The sequence below is a fragment of the Physeter macrocephalus genome, chromosome 2, assembly GCF_002837175.3.
Source record: "Physeter macrocephalus isolate SW-GA chromosome 2, ASM283717v5, whole genome shotgun sequence".
Taxonomy (NCBI): Eukaryota; Metazoa; Chordata; class Mammalia; order Artiodactyla; family Physeteridae; genus Physeter; species Physeter macrocephalus.
In genome coordinates, this window is record NC_041215.1 from 111450454 (window position 1) to 111463595 (window position 13142).

At 39.8% G+C, this 13142-nt stretch overlaps 1 protein-coding gene across 1 annotated transcript in view; it reads right to left on the reverse strand.

Moving 5' to 3' along the window:
* Positions 1-5650: 5650 nt before the first annotated feature.
* C2H2orf80 (chromosome 2 C2orf80 homolog) overlaps positions 5651-13142 on the reverse strand; it is a 13064-nt gene continuing 5572 nt past the window's right edge. Inside the window, exons 4-7 of the mRNA XM_007117710.2 lie at positions 12498-12585; positions 12038-12109; positions 6027-6114; positions 5651-5736 (exon numbers count right to left, since the gene is read on the reverse strand). Coding sequence (XP_007117772.2) covers positions 5651-5736; positions 6027-6114; positions 12038-12109; positions 12498-12585 — 334 coding nt within the window. The remainder of the gene's footprint in view (positions 5737-6026; positions 6115-12037; positions 12110-12497; positions 12586-13142) is intronic.

The following is a 13142-nucleotide window of genomic DNA, read 5'->3' on the forward strand; positions in this document are numbered from 1 at the left end:
AACAATGTGATTCTAAGAAAGCTCAACACCCGAAATAACACTTCAATGCACTTTGTATCAAAAGCTAAGTGCAAAGAAAAATATGCCAGCAAGAGTTGCAATTTTAAGATGATGCAGAGACTTTTCTTCGCCCAGAGACTTTATTACAAACTCCCATGGTGCAATTCCAAGTTTCTAAGTGACCTGTAGAATAAAAAGATAATTTTTGTATCAAGCACATCAATTTAACATGGACACAGATATTAGCTTTCAATCTATAGGGAGTTAAGGTCAAATATCAGATACCAAATTACTGACAAAGATGAATTAAAATAAAAGTGGGTGCAAAAGAATTTCCATGGAATTTTTCTCAGACATTTGGAAATTGAGTTATATTTCTCAATTAAATACAATATATGATCCCACACAGGGAAAAATATATAAAAAATGACAGTATTGGTCAATTGACAAAATTGATACATATATGGTAAAGTATCAATGTTAAATTTTCTGAAGTTGATAACCATCCTGTGGTTATTTAAGAGAGTAACTTTATTCTTAGGAAATACACTCTGAAGTATATAGGGGTAAAGTGATATGGTGTATATAACTTCAGATGGCTTAGAAAAAGTTATATATCTATATACTGAGAGAAAGAGAAACAGAGAGAAGAAGAGAATAAAAGAGTGGGACAGAGACAGAGAGAGAAAAATGGTAAAGATAATGAAGCAAAATGTTACGGTAACAATTAGCAAATCTGAGTAAAATGTATATGAGAGCTCTTTGTACTATTTTTGCAACTTTTCTCTAAGCTCGAAATTATTTCCAAATTAAAAATAATAATCAAAATAATACTTCTTTTCACTAACCATGACCAAAGCAAATCATTTCTTTGCCCCTTAGCAGTTGTGTATTGTGCCTGCACCATACTATTGTGAATTTCTTATATATTGCTTTGAATTTAAACTTATATTGCCCTCTTTCCATTTCTGACAGCGAAGTGTTAGTCTCCAACTATGAAAATGGAATCATTGATTTCTCTCTGCAGTTCTAATAGTTTTTACCTCACATAGTTGGATGTTTTGTTGTTCGATGCACACATGTTAAGGATTGTTATGTCTTCTTGGAGAATTGACCCCTTTATCATTATGTAATGCCCTTCTTTATCCCTAATAACTTTCCTTGCTTCTAAGTCAGCTTTGTCTGAAATTAATATAGCTACTTTTCTTTTTTTTATTAGTTCTAGAGTGATTTATTGTTCTCCATCCATTTACTTTTTTTTTTTTTGCTGCGCTGTGCAGCTTGCAAGATCTTAGTTCCCTGACCAGGGACTGAACCCAGGCCACCGCAGTCAGAGCACCAAATCCTAACCACTGGACTGCCAGGGAATTCCCTACATCCATTTACTTTTAATCTATATTTGTCTTTATGTTAAGAGGATGTCTTAAAGGCACCATATAATTGGGTCTTGTTTTTTGATCCACTCTGACAATTTCTGTCTTTTTTCTCGTCTTCATAATTGTATTATGAAAATTTTCATACAGAAACATTGAAAGAATTGTACAATGAAGATACATATGCCCACCACCTGGATTCTGCAGTTAAGTTTGCTACATATATGTATAATTGAATCTCTTTGCTGTACACCTAAAACTAACACAACATTGTAAATCAGCTGCACTTAAATTAAAAAAAAGTTTGCCATATATATATATATATATATATTTTTTTTTTTTTTTTTTTTTTTTTTGTGGTATGCAGGCCTCCCTCTGCTGTGGCCTCTCCCGTTGCGGAGCACAGGCTCCGGACGCGCAGGCTCAGCGGCCATGGCCCACGGGCCCAGCCGCTCCGCGGCATGTGGGATCCTCCCAGACCGGGGCGCAAACCCGGTTCCCCTGCATTGGCAGGCGGACGCGCAACCACTGCGCCACCAGGGAAGCCCCTGCTATATTTTCTTTAACATACATCTTTAACACATCTGCAGTGATGGGAATGCTCTGTGCTGTCCAGATACAGTAGTCTGTGGCTATTGAGTTCTGTCTTTCAATTGGTGCATTTAGACCTTTGATGATCAAAACGATTATTGATATAGTTGAATTAATATCTATCTTATTTGTTAATGTTTTCTATTTGTTGCCCTTGTTCTTATTTGTCTTTCACTCTTTTTCTGCCTTTCCAAGGATATGGCATTGCTCATACCCATTTTGACTAGTAAATGAGCTACTAATACCAATACAGTACAAAAGAAATCTTGAAAACTGTTTTCCAGAATACCTGGATTTTTAAAAAATGATTTCTCTTTTTTCCTTATTGAAGAAATTCAGTGACTGGAATCGAAATTTCTAAATAAGGCATTGATATCTTGCAGTTTAAAAAAATGTTCGTCAGCTAAAAGACATGATACAGTATCCATAAGCCACAAAAGAAAAGCCTAAGAAGCTTAAACATATAAATGAAAAATTTCTTCAAACAATAAACTGTGAAAGCCTATTTTTCATACATTTAATAAACTATTTAATTTATTTATTTGTTATTTCTAACAAACTAGATAGGTGTGCTTGTATGTATATGTACATGTATGGCAAATATTTGAATTGAAAATTATTAACAGCTGTTATTTCTGAGGAGTAGGACAAGGATGCGGGAAAGTGAGGATTTTTTTACTTTTCATTATCCATTTTTTGTACTTTTGAAATTTTTACTGTAAGCATGTATTACTATTATAGTTGAAAAACTACTTTACAACCCGATCAAAAAATGGGCGGAAGAACTAAATAGACGTTTCTCCAAAGAAGACATCATACAGATGGCCAAGAGGCACATGAAAAGATGCTCAACATCACTAATTATTAGAGAAATGCAAATCAAAACTACAACGAGGTATCACCTCACACCGGTCAGAATGGCCATCATCAATAAATCTATAAACAATAAATGCTGGAGAGGGTGTGGAGAAAAGGGAACCCTCTTGCACTGTTGATAGGAATGTAAATTGATACAGCCACTATGGAGAACAGTATGGAGGTTCCTTAAAAAAATTAAAAATAGAATTACCAAATAACCCAGCAATCCCACTACTGGGCATATACCCGGAGAAAACCATAATTCAAAAAGACACATGCACCCCAATGTTCATTGCAGCACTATTTACAATAGCCAGGTCATGGAAGCAACCTAAGTGTCCATAGACTGATGAATGGATAAAGAAGATGTGGTACATATATACAGTGGCATATTACTCAGCCATAAAAAGGAATGAAATTGGGTCATTTGTAGAGATGTGGATGGACCTAGAGACTGTCATACAGAGTGAAGTAAGTCAGAAAGAGAAAGACAAATATCGTATATTAACGCATATATGTGGAATCTAGAAAAACGGTACAGATGAACCGGTTTGCAAGGCAGAAATAGAGACACAGACATAGAGAACAAATGTATGGACACCAAGCGGGGAAAGGAGGTATGGAATGAATTGGGAGATTGGGATTGACATATACATACTAATATGTATATAATAGATAATTAATGAGAACCTGCTGTGTAGCACAGGGAACTCTATTGCTCTTTGGTGACCTAAATGGGAAGGAAATCCAAAAAAGAGGGGATATATGTATACATATGGCTGATTCACTTTGCTGTACAATAGAAACTAACACAACATTGTAAAACAACTATACCCCAATAAAAATTTTTTAAAAAGAAAAAGAAAAACTACTTTAGTAAGTACATTACCCAAGAGTTGGAAGAGATGCCTAAAGTACACAAATAATAAAGCATGAAAAACCCTCACGAATGTGGTTTCTGCTGTTTGATTGTCAAGAAGGGGCCTTATGAGAGGGATTCATGTCAGGATCTGATCCTACTGCAAAATGGGCACTTATTCTTTTGACACTCCTGGGCTTACAAGAATCGATTAGCCTATAGAAATGGTTGGTCCCTAAAACGAGCCTCTCAGGCAGTATGGGTAGGGCACAGTGGTTTGAAAGCACTCACCTAAGGACCATTCACTTACTGCCAATTCACTAATCAGTAATAATTACTGAATATTACTGCCTGCAAAGCACTTTATATACATGTAGGAAATAATAAGGAAATAAAAGATCTGCTTCCATCAAGAAGCCAACAGTCTTCAACGGTTATGGAAAAAAACATACAAGGAATGAAATTATACGTTCAAAATAACATACCAATGAGTAATCTTGAGAGTCAGATTTTCAGTACATAGGTGCATAGATGAGCCTCAGGGGGCTATGAACCCCTGTCTCAGAGATCTATTTTTTCATGATTAAGTTTAAGATCTAGATGATCAGTGTATGTGTGTATGTGTGTGCATGTACGTGTATGTTATTTCTGGAGTTATTACTGTTTTTTGATTTTCTGTTGTCTGTTTTACTTTCTAAAGCTTGCTATCCCCAAACTGACATCTTAAAAATTAACATAATCTTACTCAAGGATCTTAAGTAACAAAGATATAGTTCTAGAAAAGCTATACCTTCAAATCTCATTATAACAAAGGCCTTTAAAAGAAAACTCAATATCATAAATATTTCCTAATAGCATGATTTTTGTTACTAGAATAACACGTATTAAAGCCCTGATGTGACCAAAGATTTCAGGCAGTTCTTAAAGCATTTGCTATGATAAGGTTACATTTCTAATCAGTCAATAGTTTGCCTCAGAAAATCTGAATAAATCCTGAGCCCTGTGTGACCCAGTCCATTCAGAGATTCACATTTTAAAAATGCATAGTATAGCAACCAAACTACATAAAACAGTATTTCAATTTTCACTTGTGTTTCTTGAAGCAAACCCAATTCATAACCCAGTGATTCTGTTTTCAAAATTCCCCTTTCCCTTTGCTGCCTTACAACCCTCCAGCTGACCCAGAGTCTCTCATTCAACAAAACCCTAAAACCTCCCAGCCAGCCAGTCTGTACCACTTTTCTGATTCTTTCCCTGCTCAGCTTTGGTCTCTCTGACTTTTAAAATTTCCTTTTCACTTTGAACATTGCAATTGAGAACGCAGAGCTGGAACGGCAAAGAACCCTCCTTTCTTTCTCCTTACTTTCCGGCCCTGTCCATCTCTGACCATTCTCTGAATTCTGAAGCATAAACATCCAAGGAATTAGATGGGCAGGGCAGAAGCAGCAGAGATGTAAAGCAGGCAAAGATAAAATTTTCATTAGTGAGAAAGGGACCAAGAATAGGAACATTTGACACAGATATTAATACAAATCCTCTCCTCAACACACTTATTTGAATCAACAGAATAATAGCTGATTAACTGAGGATAGTATTTCTCAAATGCTAAAAAGATAATAATGGTCAATATTTATTTAGGATTTACTCTGTTCTAATCTCTTTTTTTTTGTTGTTCTAATCTCTTAACATGCATAATATCAGTTAATCATTTCAATGACCTTAAGAGGTAAGTACCATTATTCTTCCCATTTTGCAGAGGAGGAGAGGTTAAGCAACTTGCCCAAAGTCATACAGCTGGTATATTATACAGTGGGCTTTAGTTTCAAACCCAGAGTATCTAACTCCCAAAGGCTAGACTTTTAGCCACAATATAAGTAAAGTACTCCCCACACGCCTGGTATCAGTTTGGTTCAGTTTGCATTTTTAGACCTACTTTGTTCTTTGGCTGTGTGTCCAAAGATAAATTATTTTATGGTTTCCATTCTGTGACATTTGCTTCCTTTGTAGAGCTGCTGGTGGCATTTTGATTTGTTGCTCCCCTTCTTAACTTGACACCTAGAGACACATGTAGTCATCATGTCTGTATAAAAACATTTTTTAAAATGAGTCCACCTCAGTTTTAGATCCTTCCCTTCTAGGGTGCTTTGCTTCCATCACCAAAATTTCTGAGAAATGACTTCCCTGATTTCAATGATGGAGGGAAATCAAGTCATAAATGCTCCTGATTCTTTTAAATTCCACCAGACAGAAAGATGTTATTACCATAACAACTTTGACCTTACTTTGTAAGTACATCTCCTAGTTTTACTTAAATTTTTGTAAGCAATGGAAGTAAACAGGCTTACTCTGTTTGCGGGCATATTCTGCTGCTTTGGGTGCTGTTAACATGGCAAAAGGGTGCAAGGAGAGGTGGAAGGGTGGAGCTCTGGGAACCTGAAAAAAACAAAAATTCTACTTTTAAAAGCTGCACCCACTTCGTGCTGTCAACAGCTGCTGGTTATAGCACTTGTTTCAGGACTCGGCCTGTCTCCCCAACCCATCGTCCTGACACGTTACTAGCAGTTGTGGATCATGCTTCATGGGTCATGCACTTTCCCACGCTGCCTTTTGTTGCCGTTCTTTGCCTAGAATGTTCTTTCACACAATGATGCTCTTCACATGGTTCCCTTTACCTGGAATAGCTTTTTCCTCCTCTTCTGCCTAGAGGCTCCTCCTACTTTTCCTTTGAGATGTGGCTCATACATCACCTTTTCTGAGAAACTGGCCCTGATGTCTCCCCACCTCCCCTCTCCGGTGCTGGCACCCCACCACCCCATCCCAACCTAAGGCCAGATTATTGACTCACTCCTCTGTGAACTCAAAACACGTTGTCACATAGAACACCCCCAGTGTGCAATAGTTATAACCCGCTGTCTGCTGCATTGCACCGGAAACTTCCTCAAGGTTAGGACTGTCTCTTCAGTCTTTCATTCATTCAACAAGTTTCCAGTGAGCACTGCTGTGGGTCAGGCCCTGTTTTAGGAGCTGTGGTTGGTAAGACAGACAAGGTTCCTGCCTTTCCAGGGCTGAGTGAGGAGAAAAAACCAATAAACTATTAGACAATCAGGGTACCCACACATTGTGATAAGTTTAATCAACTAAACCAGACAACGTGCTAGCAAGTTACTGGGCAACCGCCACCTCACACAGAAAGGACAGAAAATTTGGATTAAACAATAAATGAGGTCGTACTGTCTTTATAGACAGGACAGCTTATAGCCACCTCAGCAGGGCACGTCTAGATTTGACCTCAGCCTTTTATTCAAATGGCAAACATATTTATTGAGAATTTGTGTCATATCCAGCATTGTAAAGAATTAAACATAAGCATGAATGATGGCTTCTGACCTCAAGAAGCACGTAATCTATTCAGAAAGATGACCCTAAAACACAGAAAGTAATTACAAGGAGGCTTTGTATCTGTGTGGAGCAAGGGTGGCTGTGATAACAGCCCTGCAGGATGATACATGCCACATGTAAGAAAGAGAACCAGCTCGTATGGCATCCCTGATGCATTTTCTACACTTAGAAGACTCAAGACAGGCTTTTGTAGGGAATTACCTGGTGGTCCAGTGGTTAGGACTTGGCACTTTCACTGCTGTGGCCTGGGTTCCAGGGAACTAAGATCCCGCAAGCCACGTGGCATGGCCAAAAAAAAAAAAAAAAGACAGGCTTTTCCCTGTCCACTGGAGAAGAGAGAACCCGAGGATTTTAAAGTCACTTCCAGCTCACATATTCTATGACTCCTGATAATCTGATGATTCATGCAAGCAGTTAATATAGCTTCCTGTGTGGTTTACAAGAAAAATTATTTTTCAAGTAGGATGACATTGAAATCCTAAACCTAGAGTTAATCATATGCTCTTTTTTTACTTCAAAGTTACTTACTGATATCTTCAGTGTACCACACAGCTAGCAAGTGACAGACCTGGGACTAGACACCAGTCTGTTTGTCTCTGAAGAGCTTGCTTTGGACTCTGGATGTAAGTTTGGATAGAGTGAAATGATGGATGGTCAGACACTAGGGTGTGGAAAGAAGAGATTCTGATGTTCTCTAGTTACCTGGCTTTGTCATTTTCCTCTCTCTGTTACACCAGTTTTCACTCTCTCTGCCCCCCTTTCCTTTTCCCCTCTTTCTCTGTCAAAGGGAGCTGAAGAATATTTTTATTGTTTGCTTCATTTGTTGAAGGAAGATTTATGCTCCTTTTACTTCAGTTTAAAATTGAGTAGGACCTCTTATATTTATCTGAAGCTAACTGCAAATAAGCCTCACTTGTGTGAAGTTCTTAGTTAAATTTTTTTTCCCTGTGGGTCCATGTTCCTCAGCAGAAAAATGGCTCCCTGTCAGCCAAAACCAGCTCCCTTATCGGGAGTAGAACGCGAAGCTTAACAGAATTGAACAATTCTGAGTGCAGGAGGCCTTTCTGTCACTAGGTGGCAGCAAATAGTCCTGAAGAAAGCCATCAAGCCCACACACAGTACCCGTGTGCTACCAAAGTGGTCAATTCCAGCGGCCAGAAGTTCTACATAATCTGATTAGTATTCTACAGCGCTTTAAGCTCTTGAGTGGGAAGGATTTTAGCTGTTGCTTAGGAGACATTTTATCCGAAGGAATCAAAAGTGATGCATATACATGCAGCAGTTAGAGAGGAACCTTTGTCAATAACTTTTTTTTTTTTGAACAACCACACCTCCTAGTTAAAACCATTTTTTTGAAGTTACGTTAAATCCCAAAGGGCTGTTTTAAAATAGCTCTTACAATTTAATCTTTGAAATGCTCCGTTTCCATTAAGAGGTCCTGCTAATTCTTTAAGATGTGGAGGGGGTGCCTGAGTAGAGCCGACGTGTAGCCACAAGAGAAAGGCCTGAGCTGGCATCCTTGAGGCAGTAAGGAGCTTGTGAGGTCCACAGGGGTAGATGATCCTCAGATGCTTATATCTGTAGCTCACATCATCTCATACCCTTTGTGAGAATTTGTTATCTAAAATAGGCAAGGTTTATAATGTATTAATAATACAATGGATGCTTGATGAGCTTTTTAATTTTTGAATATTTAGAGAAGTGGTTCTTAACTAGCTGTGATTTTGCCTCTTAGTGGACATTTGGCAACGTTGAATGACATTTTTAGTTGTCACATCACGGGGCAGGAGTGGGAAGCTATTGGCATCTAATGGGTAGAGGCCAGGGATCCTGCTAAACATCCCACAATGCACTGGACAGCCCCGACTCCACCCCCTACACACACAACAAAGAATTATCTGACCCCAAATGTTGAGAAACCCTGATTTAGAGGAGTATAGAGGAAATCAGATACACCCCTTCCCCCTGGGTACCAGAACCTTAACCATAGCTATTATTTTGAGGTTACCATGTGCCAGCCACTAAGGGCTTTACTGATATAACTCACCTCATTTCCCACAGAAACCCCATCTTCTGGTCCCTGTTTTTACAGATGAAATCAAGGCTGATAGAGCTTAGAAGACTTGTCCAAGATTAATCTGCTGATAGCTGGTAGAGCTGGGGTTCGAACCCAGGCTACCTGGCTCTAGGGTCCTCATGCTTAACCCTTACACAAATGGCCTTTCACGTACAGGACACTCACATTCTGTAACAATAAACAAACTCAGGTCTTTGAAGGAAAGCCCCTGAAACCCAGTCCCCCTAAAACCGAGTTCCTCTGCTGAGTTATGATTAACCTCTCTATCCAAAACATTGTTCCGTTTCTTGTCCAACACCTGCTCCCCTCAAGATTGAGGAGTATCAAAGAAAAGGGGGGATTGACACCGAACGAGACCCTGTGGAGCTCTCCTGGACACCAAAGCCTTTCCATGTCCCCCATTTTTTGTTTGTAGAAAAAAAGCATCAGACATTGCCTGAGTTCCAAAGGGCAGATTCAAACAGTTACCAGTTAGGGGAGTGACTGAACGCAGAGAGAGAACAGTAGTGCAGATCGGGGGGCTGGTCCTGGTTCCTCTTCAGGGGATGTGCGTGGCAATCTGATACGTATCTCTGCGTTCTTCTATGGGAACTAAGTCTCCCACCCGGGTGGAGGAGGTCACTTCAGGCTGAGCACAAGCACACGGACCCCAGACTGGTTGGAACCAGAAGGCTGATGATTGAGATTCCCAGAGCACCACCCAGTTACCTCATCACCAACCAATCAGAGGAGGGTTACATACCTGCAGCCCAAATTTTGCCTATAAAAACATCTTCCCTGAAACCCATCGGGAGTTCGGGTCTTTTGAGCCTAAGCTGCCCCGTTCTCTTTGCTCAGCCCTGCAATAAACTTTGCTCTGCTCCAAACTTAGACATTTCGGTCATTTGGTCTCACTGTGCATCAGGCACGTGAACTTGAGTTCGACAACACCCCCTCTCTGAGGGTACGATGTATTTCCCTGCAGAACTTGTCATTATGGAGTCTACCTGTACATCTGGACTTTTTGTTATTGGTAACTGACTGTGAAGACAGAGACTGTGGAGAACAGAGAAGGTGCTGAATAAAGGCTCTTTAATGAATGAGTGAAAGGCCGGATGGATGGATAGAGATTGGCCAGCCCACTGTAAATAGTCCGGCTTCCTGTTCTGGCCCCTTTAATGAACCTGGCTCATCTGAGCTACCCTGACACCCATGTTTGCAAACCTTCTTGATGGATAACCCAGCTAAGACCGGAGGGGTTCACAGTGCCATGCCCTCCAGGATGTGATTTTCCGTATTTGCTCTCTGGCCACTTGAGCTGAGACCAACCAACCAGAGGTGCCTGCGGCCTGTTCTAGACCTCCCCCAGGCACAGAAGATGAAGGAGGAGAAAACACAGTGTCTGAAGCAGAGGAGCTTGGGCTCAGATATTTATATGTATGTGTTGGCAGGGAGGGTTTGAGGAAAGGGGAGAAGAGGGCAGCCTGGAAGGGAGAAAGCTGCAGAAAAAACAAACAGGAATGAAGCAACATGGTTTGCTTGTCTCTGTAAGAACACAAAAGAGCTGGGCTTTCTTTAAAAGCCAAGAACAGCTTGGGTCTCTGAGGAGCACTGATTCTGGTGTGGCTTATACCTCAGCCAAGGTAGAATGTCAACTCCAAGATATGAGATCCATGAGAAAGTCATCTTTTCTGACTCACCCACCCTTGTATCTCTGCACCTACAACTATATTGAATGAACCAGTGAGTGAATGAATGAATGAATGAATGGATAGAGTTGAAACCAGAGTGATCAGAGAGGAGGTGCTGATTTCCTCTGTAATCAAGGGAACTTGAGTCTCAGGACCAGGCCAGCTTACATACAGATTAAGGTGAGAGGGCCATTGGATTCAGTTACAACACTTCTGAGTAGATGCTTGACTCCTAAGCTGGCCCTGGTGGACTCTTTCCTTTATAGGACCACACTGTCTGCAGTAAGGTCTGCAGGTAAGAGAACAAAGGATGCAGGCATTCCTGTGGCCGTAGCCCTGCCCCTGACCTCGCCTCCCTTCCAAATCCTGGTGGGGGGCATTGAAAGCAGCTGTGTGAGTAGAAGTCCTCATGTGAGGGTGTGGGTTCTCCCTGCTTCCCTCCCTGACTCCCTCCCACTACACATCCCTGCCAACCCCATCCCATCTGCCCTTTCTTCTTCCCTTTTCTAGAAGTATCTAAAGGGATCAGTAGTTCACCTCTAAATAGAAGCCCATATTTTAAATGTTTATTAAAGGTTCATACAATCATAAACAGCAAAACCTGAACTGACTGTAAAGATCATTCAGAATACTCAGTTTTTGTTTTTGTTTTTTTAAGATGAGTATATGGAAGCCCAAAGAGAGAAAGGGGAAAGCCCAGTCAGAACTAACCCTGGGTCTCTGGACTCCCAGATCGTTAGTGCTTCTATTAGACTGACTTCCAGGTAGTCTTGTGGGCAGGAGAAATGTGGCAGCAGTAAACTAGATAATTTCTCATGAGAATGAATGTTGTAGATCTTGCCCTAGTGCTAGAAGTTATAGTACATCATACAAGAGGAGCACTTGGACTTACCAGATCCACATTGTGAAAGGTGTAAGTGAGAAATTCTGTTAATCAGAGACAGGGGCAGAATCTAGACTCTAAGCCTGGTGCTCTATTGCCTGCCTCTATTTGGCCTTCCATAAAATGCATTTGGTATTATGAATATAGTCCTCTACATAAGGAAAGCATCTTACATTTATTACCCAAGTAAGACATGGCTACATCTGGTTTTATCCATCATGATATAAAACTGTTATTTCATGCCTGGAAATGCAACATTATGGATTCATAAAATAAAGAAATTCTCTCTAAAAATCCCTTCTATTGATAGTCTCAGGTTGTCCCTACCTTGGTAGCAACAGAATTGGTAGAAGAATCAGCCCCATAAATTTTAAAGACTTCCTCAATCGGGATACTGTTCTGTTAAACAACAATGACAATAACAAAAATGTATTATCATACCATGGCTTTTCTTTTATTACAAATCAAAGCTATTATAGCTCCCATATATCCAGTACCATGCCTAGAGAGCATGGGCACCAAATAAATGACTTCAAAATAAATGGATAAATCAGAGTGTCCTAATACCAATTATCTATGTGTTATTTTTTCCCGTTAAATAAATGTTTTCACAATACAATATAGAAGTCAGTCTTTTTATTAATCTTTAAAAATAAAAATTTAATATTAGTAAATTCTACATATTTAGAAACATTGGTTGAAAAAGTAAAATAAATATTCATTAATATGAAAATGCACATTGTAGATACAAAATCTCCATGTATGCAAATAATGTTCTTTTCCTTACCATTAAGATTCCAGCATAAGACGATAAAATCATTGCTTCTCGTTCTCTGTGGTTTGGATATATGGGTCTACCCCGAAATGGCATTTTCCTACGGGGGAATATGAATAAATAAGAATGGAGGGTTTATTCTTGTTTTGTTTGACACCTGCTAAGGTTGTGACAATAATCATAAGTAATAAGTAATTACCAATGGCCGTGTGCTATGCTATTCACAAAATTGATATGATTAATCCATCATCAGTAAATTGTACACTTTGAATTTTGAAGCTTCCGACAGTGGTGACGAATTTGCCCTCATCTATCCACATTTCCGCAGCTATCAAACCCTGGCGGACTGGCCACTATGGTGGAAAATTGTGGTTTCGCCAACCTATATCCTTTCCCCTTCTTGTGGCAGTTTGCTTGGGGGTAACTGCCTTAACCCCCTGTAAGCTTCTAGGGAAGCTGATGACACCCCTAGATTCCAAGGATGGAAAACACACTGTGGCCTAAATTAGCTAGCACCCCCAGATAAGTCAGAGCAAACAGAGCCATTGAGACACAATTCAGTGATTTTTATTTTTTTATTTTTATTTTTTTTGGTACGCGGGCCTCTCACTGTTGTGGCCTCTCCCGTTGTGGAGCACAGGCTCCGGGCGCGCAGGC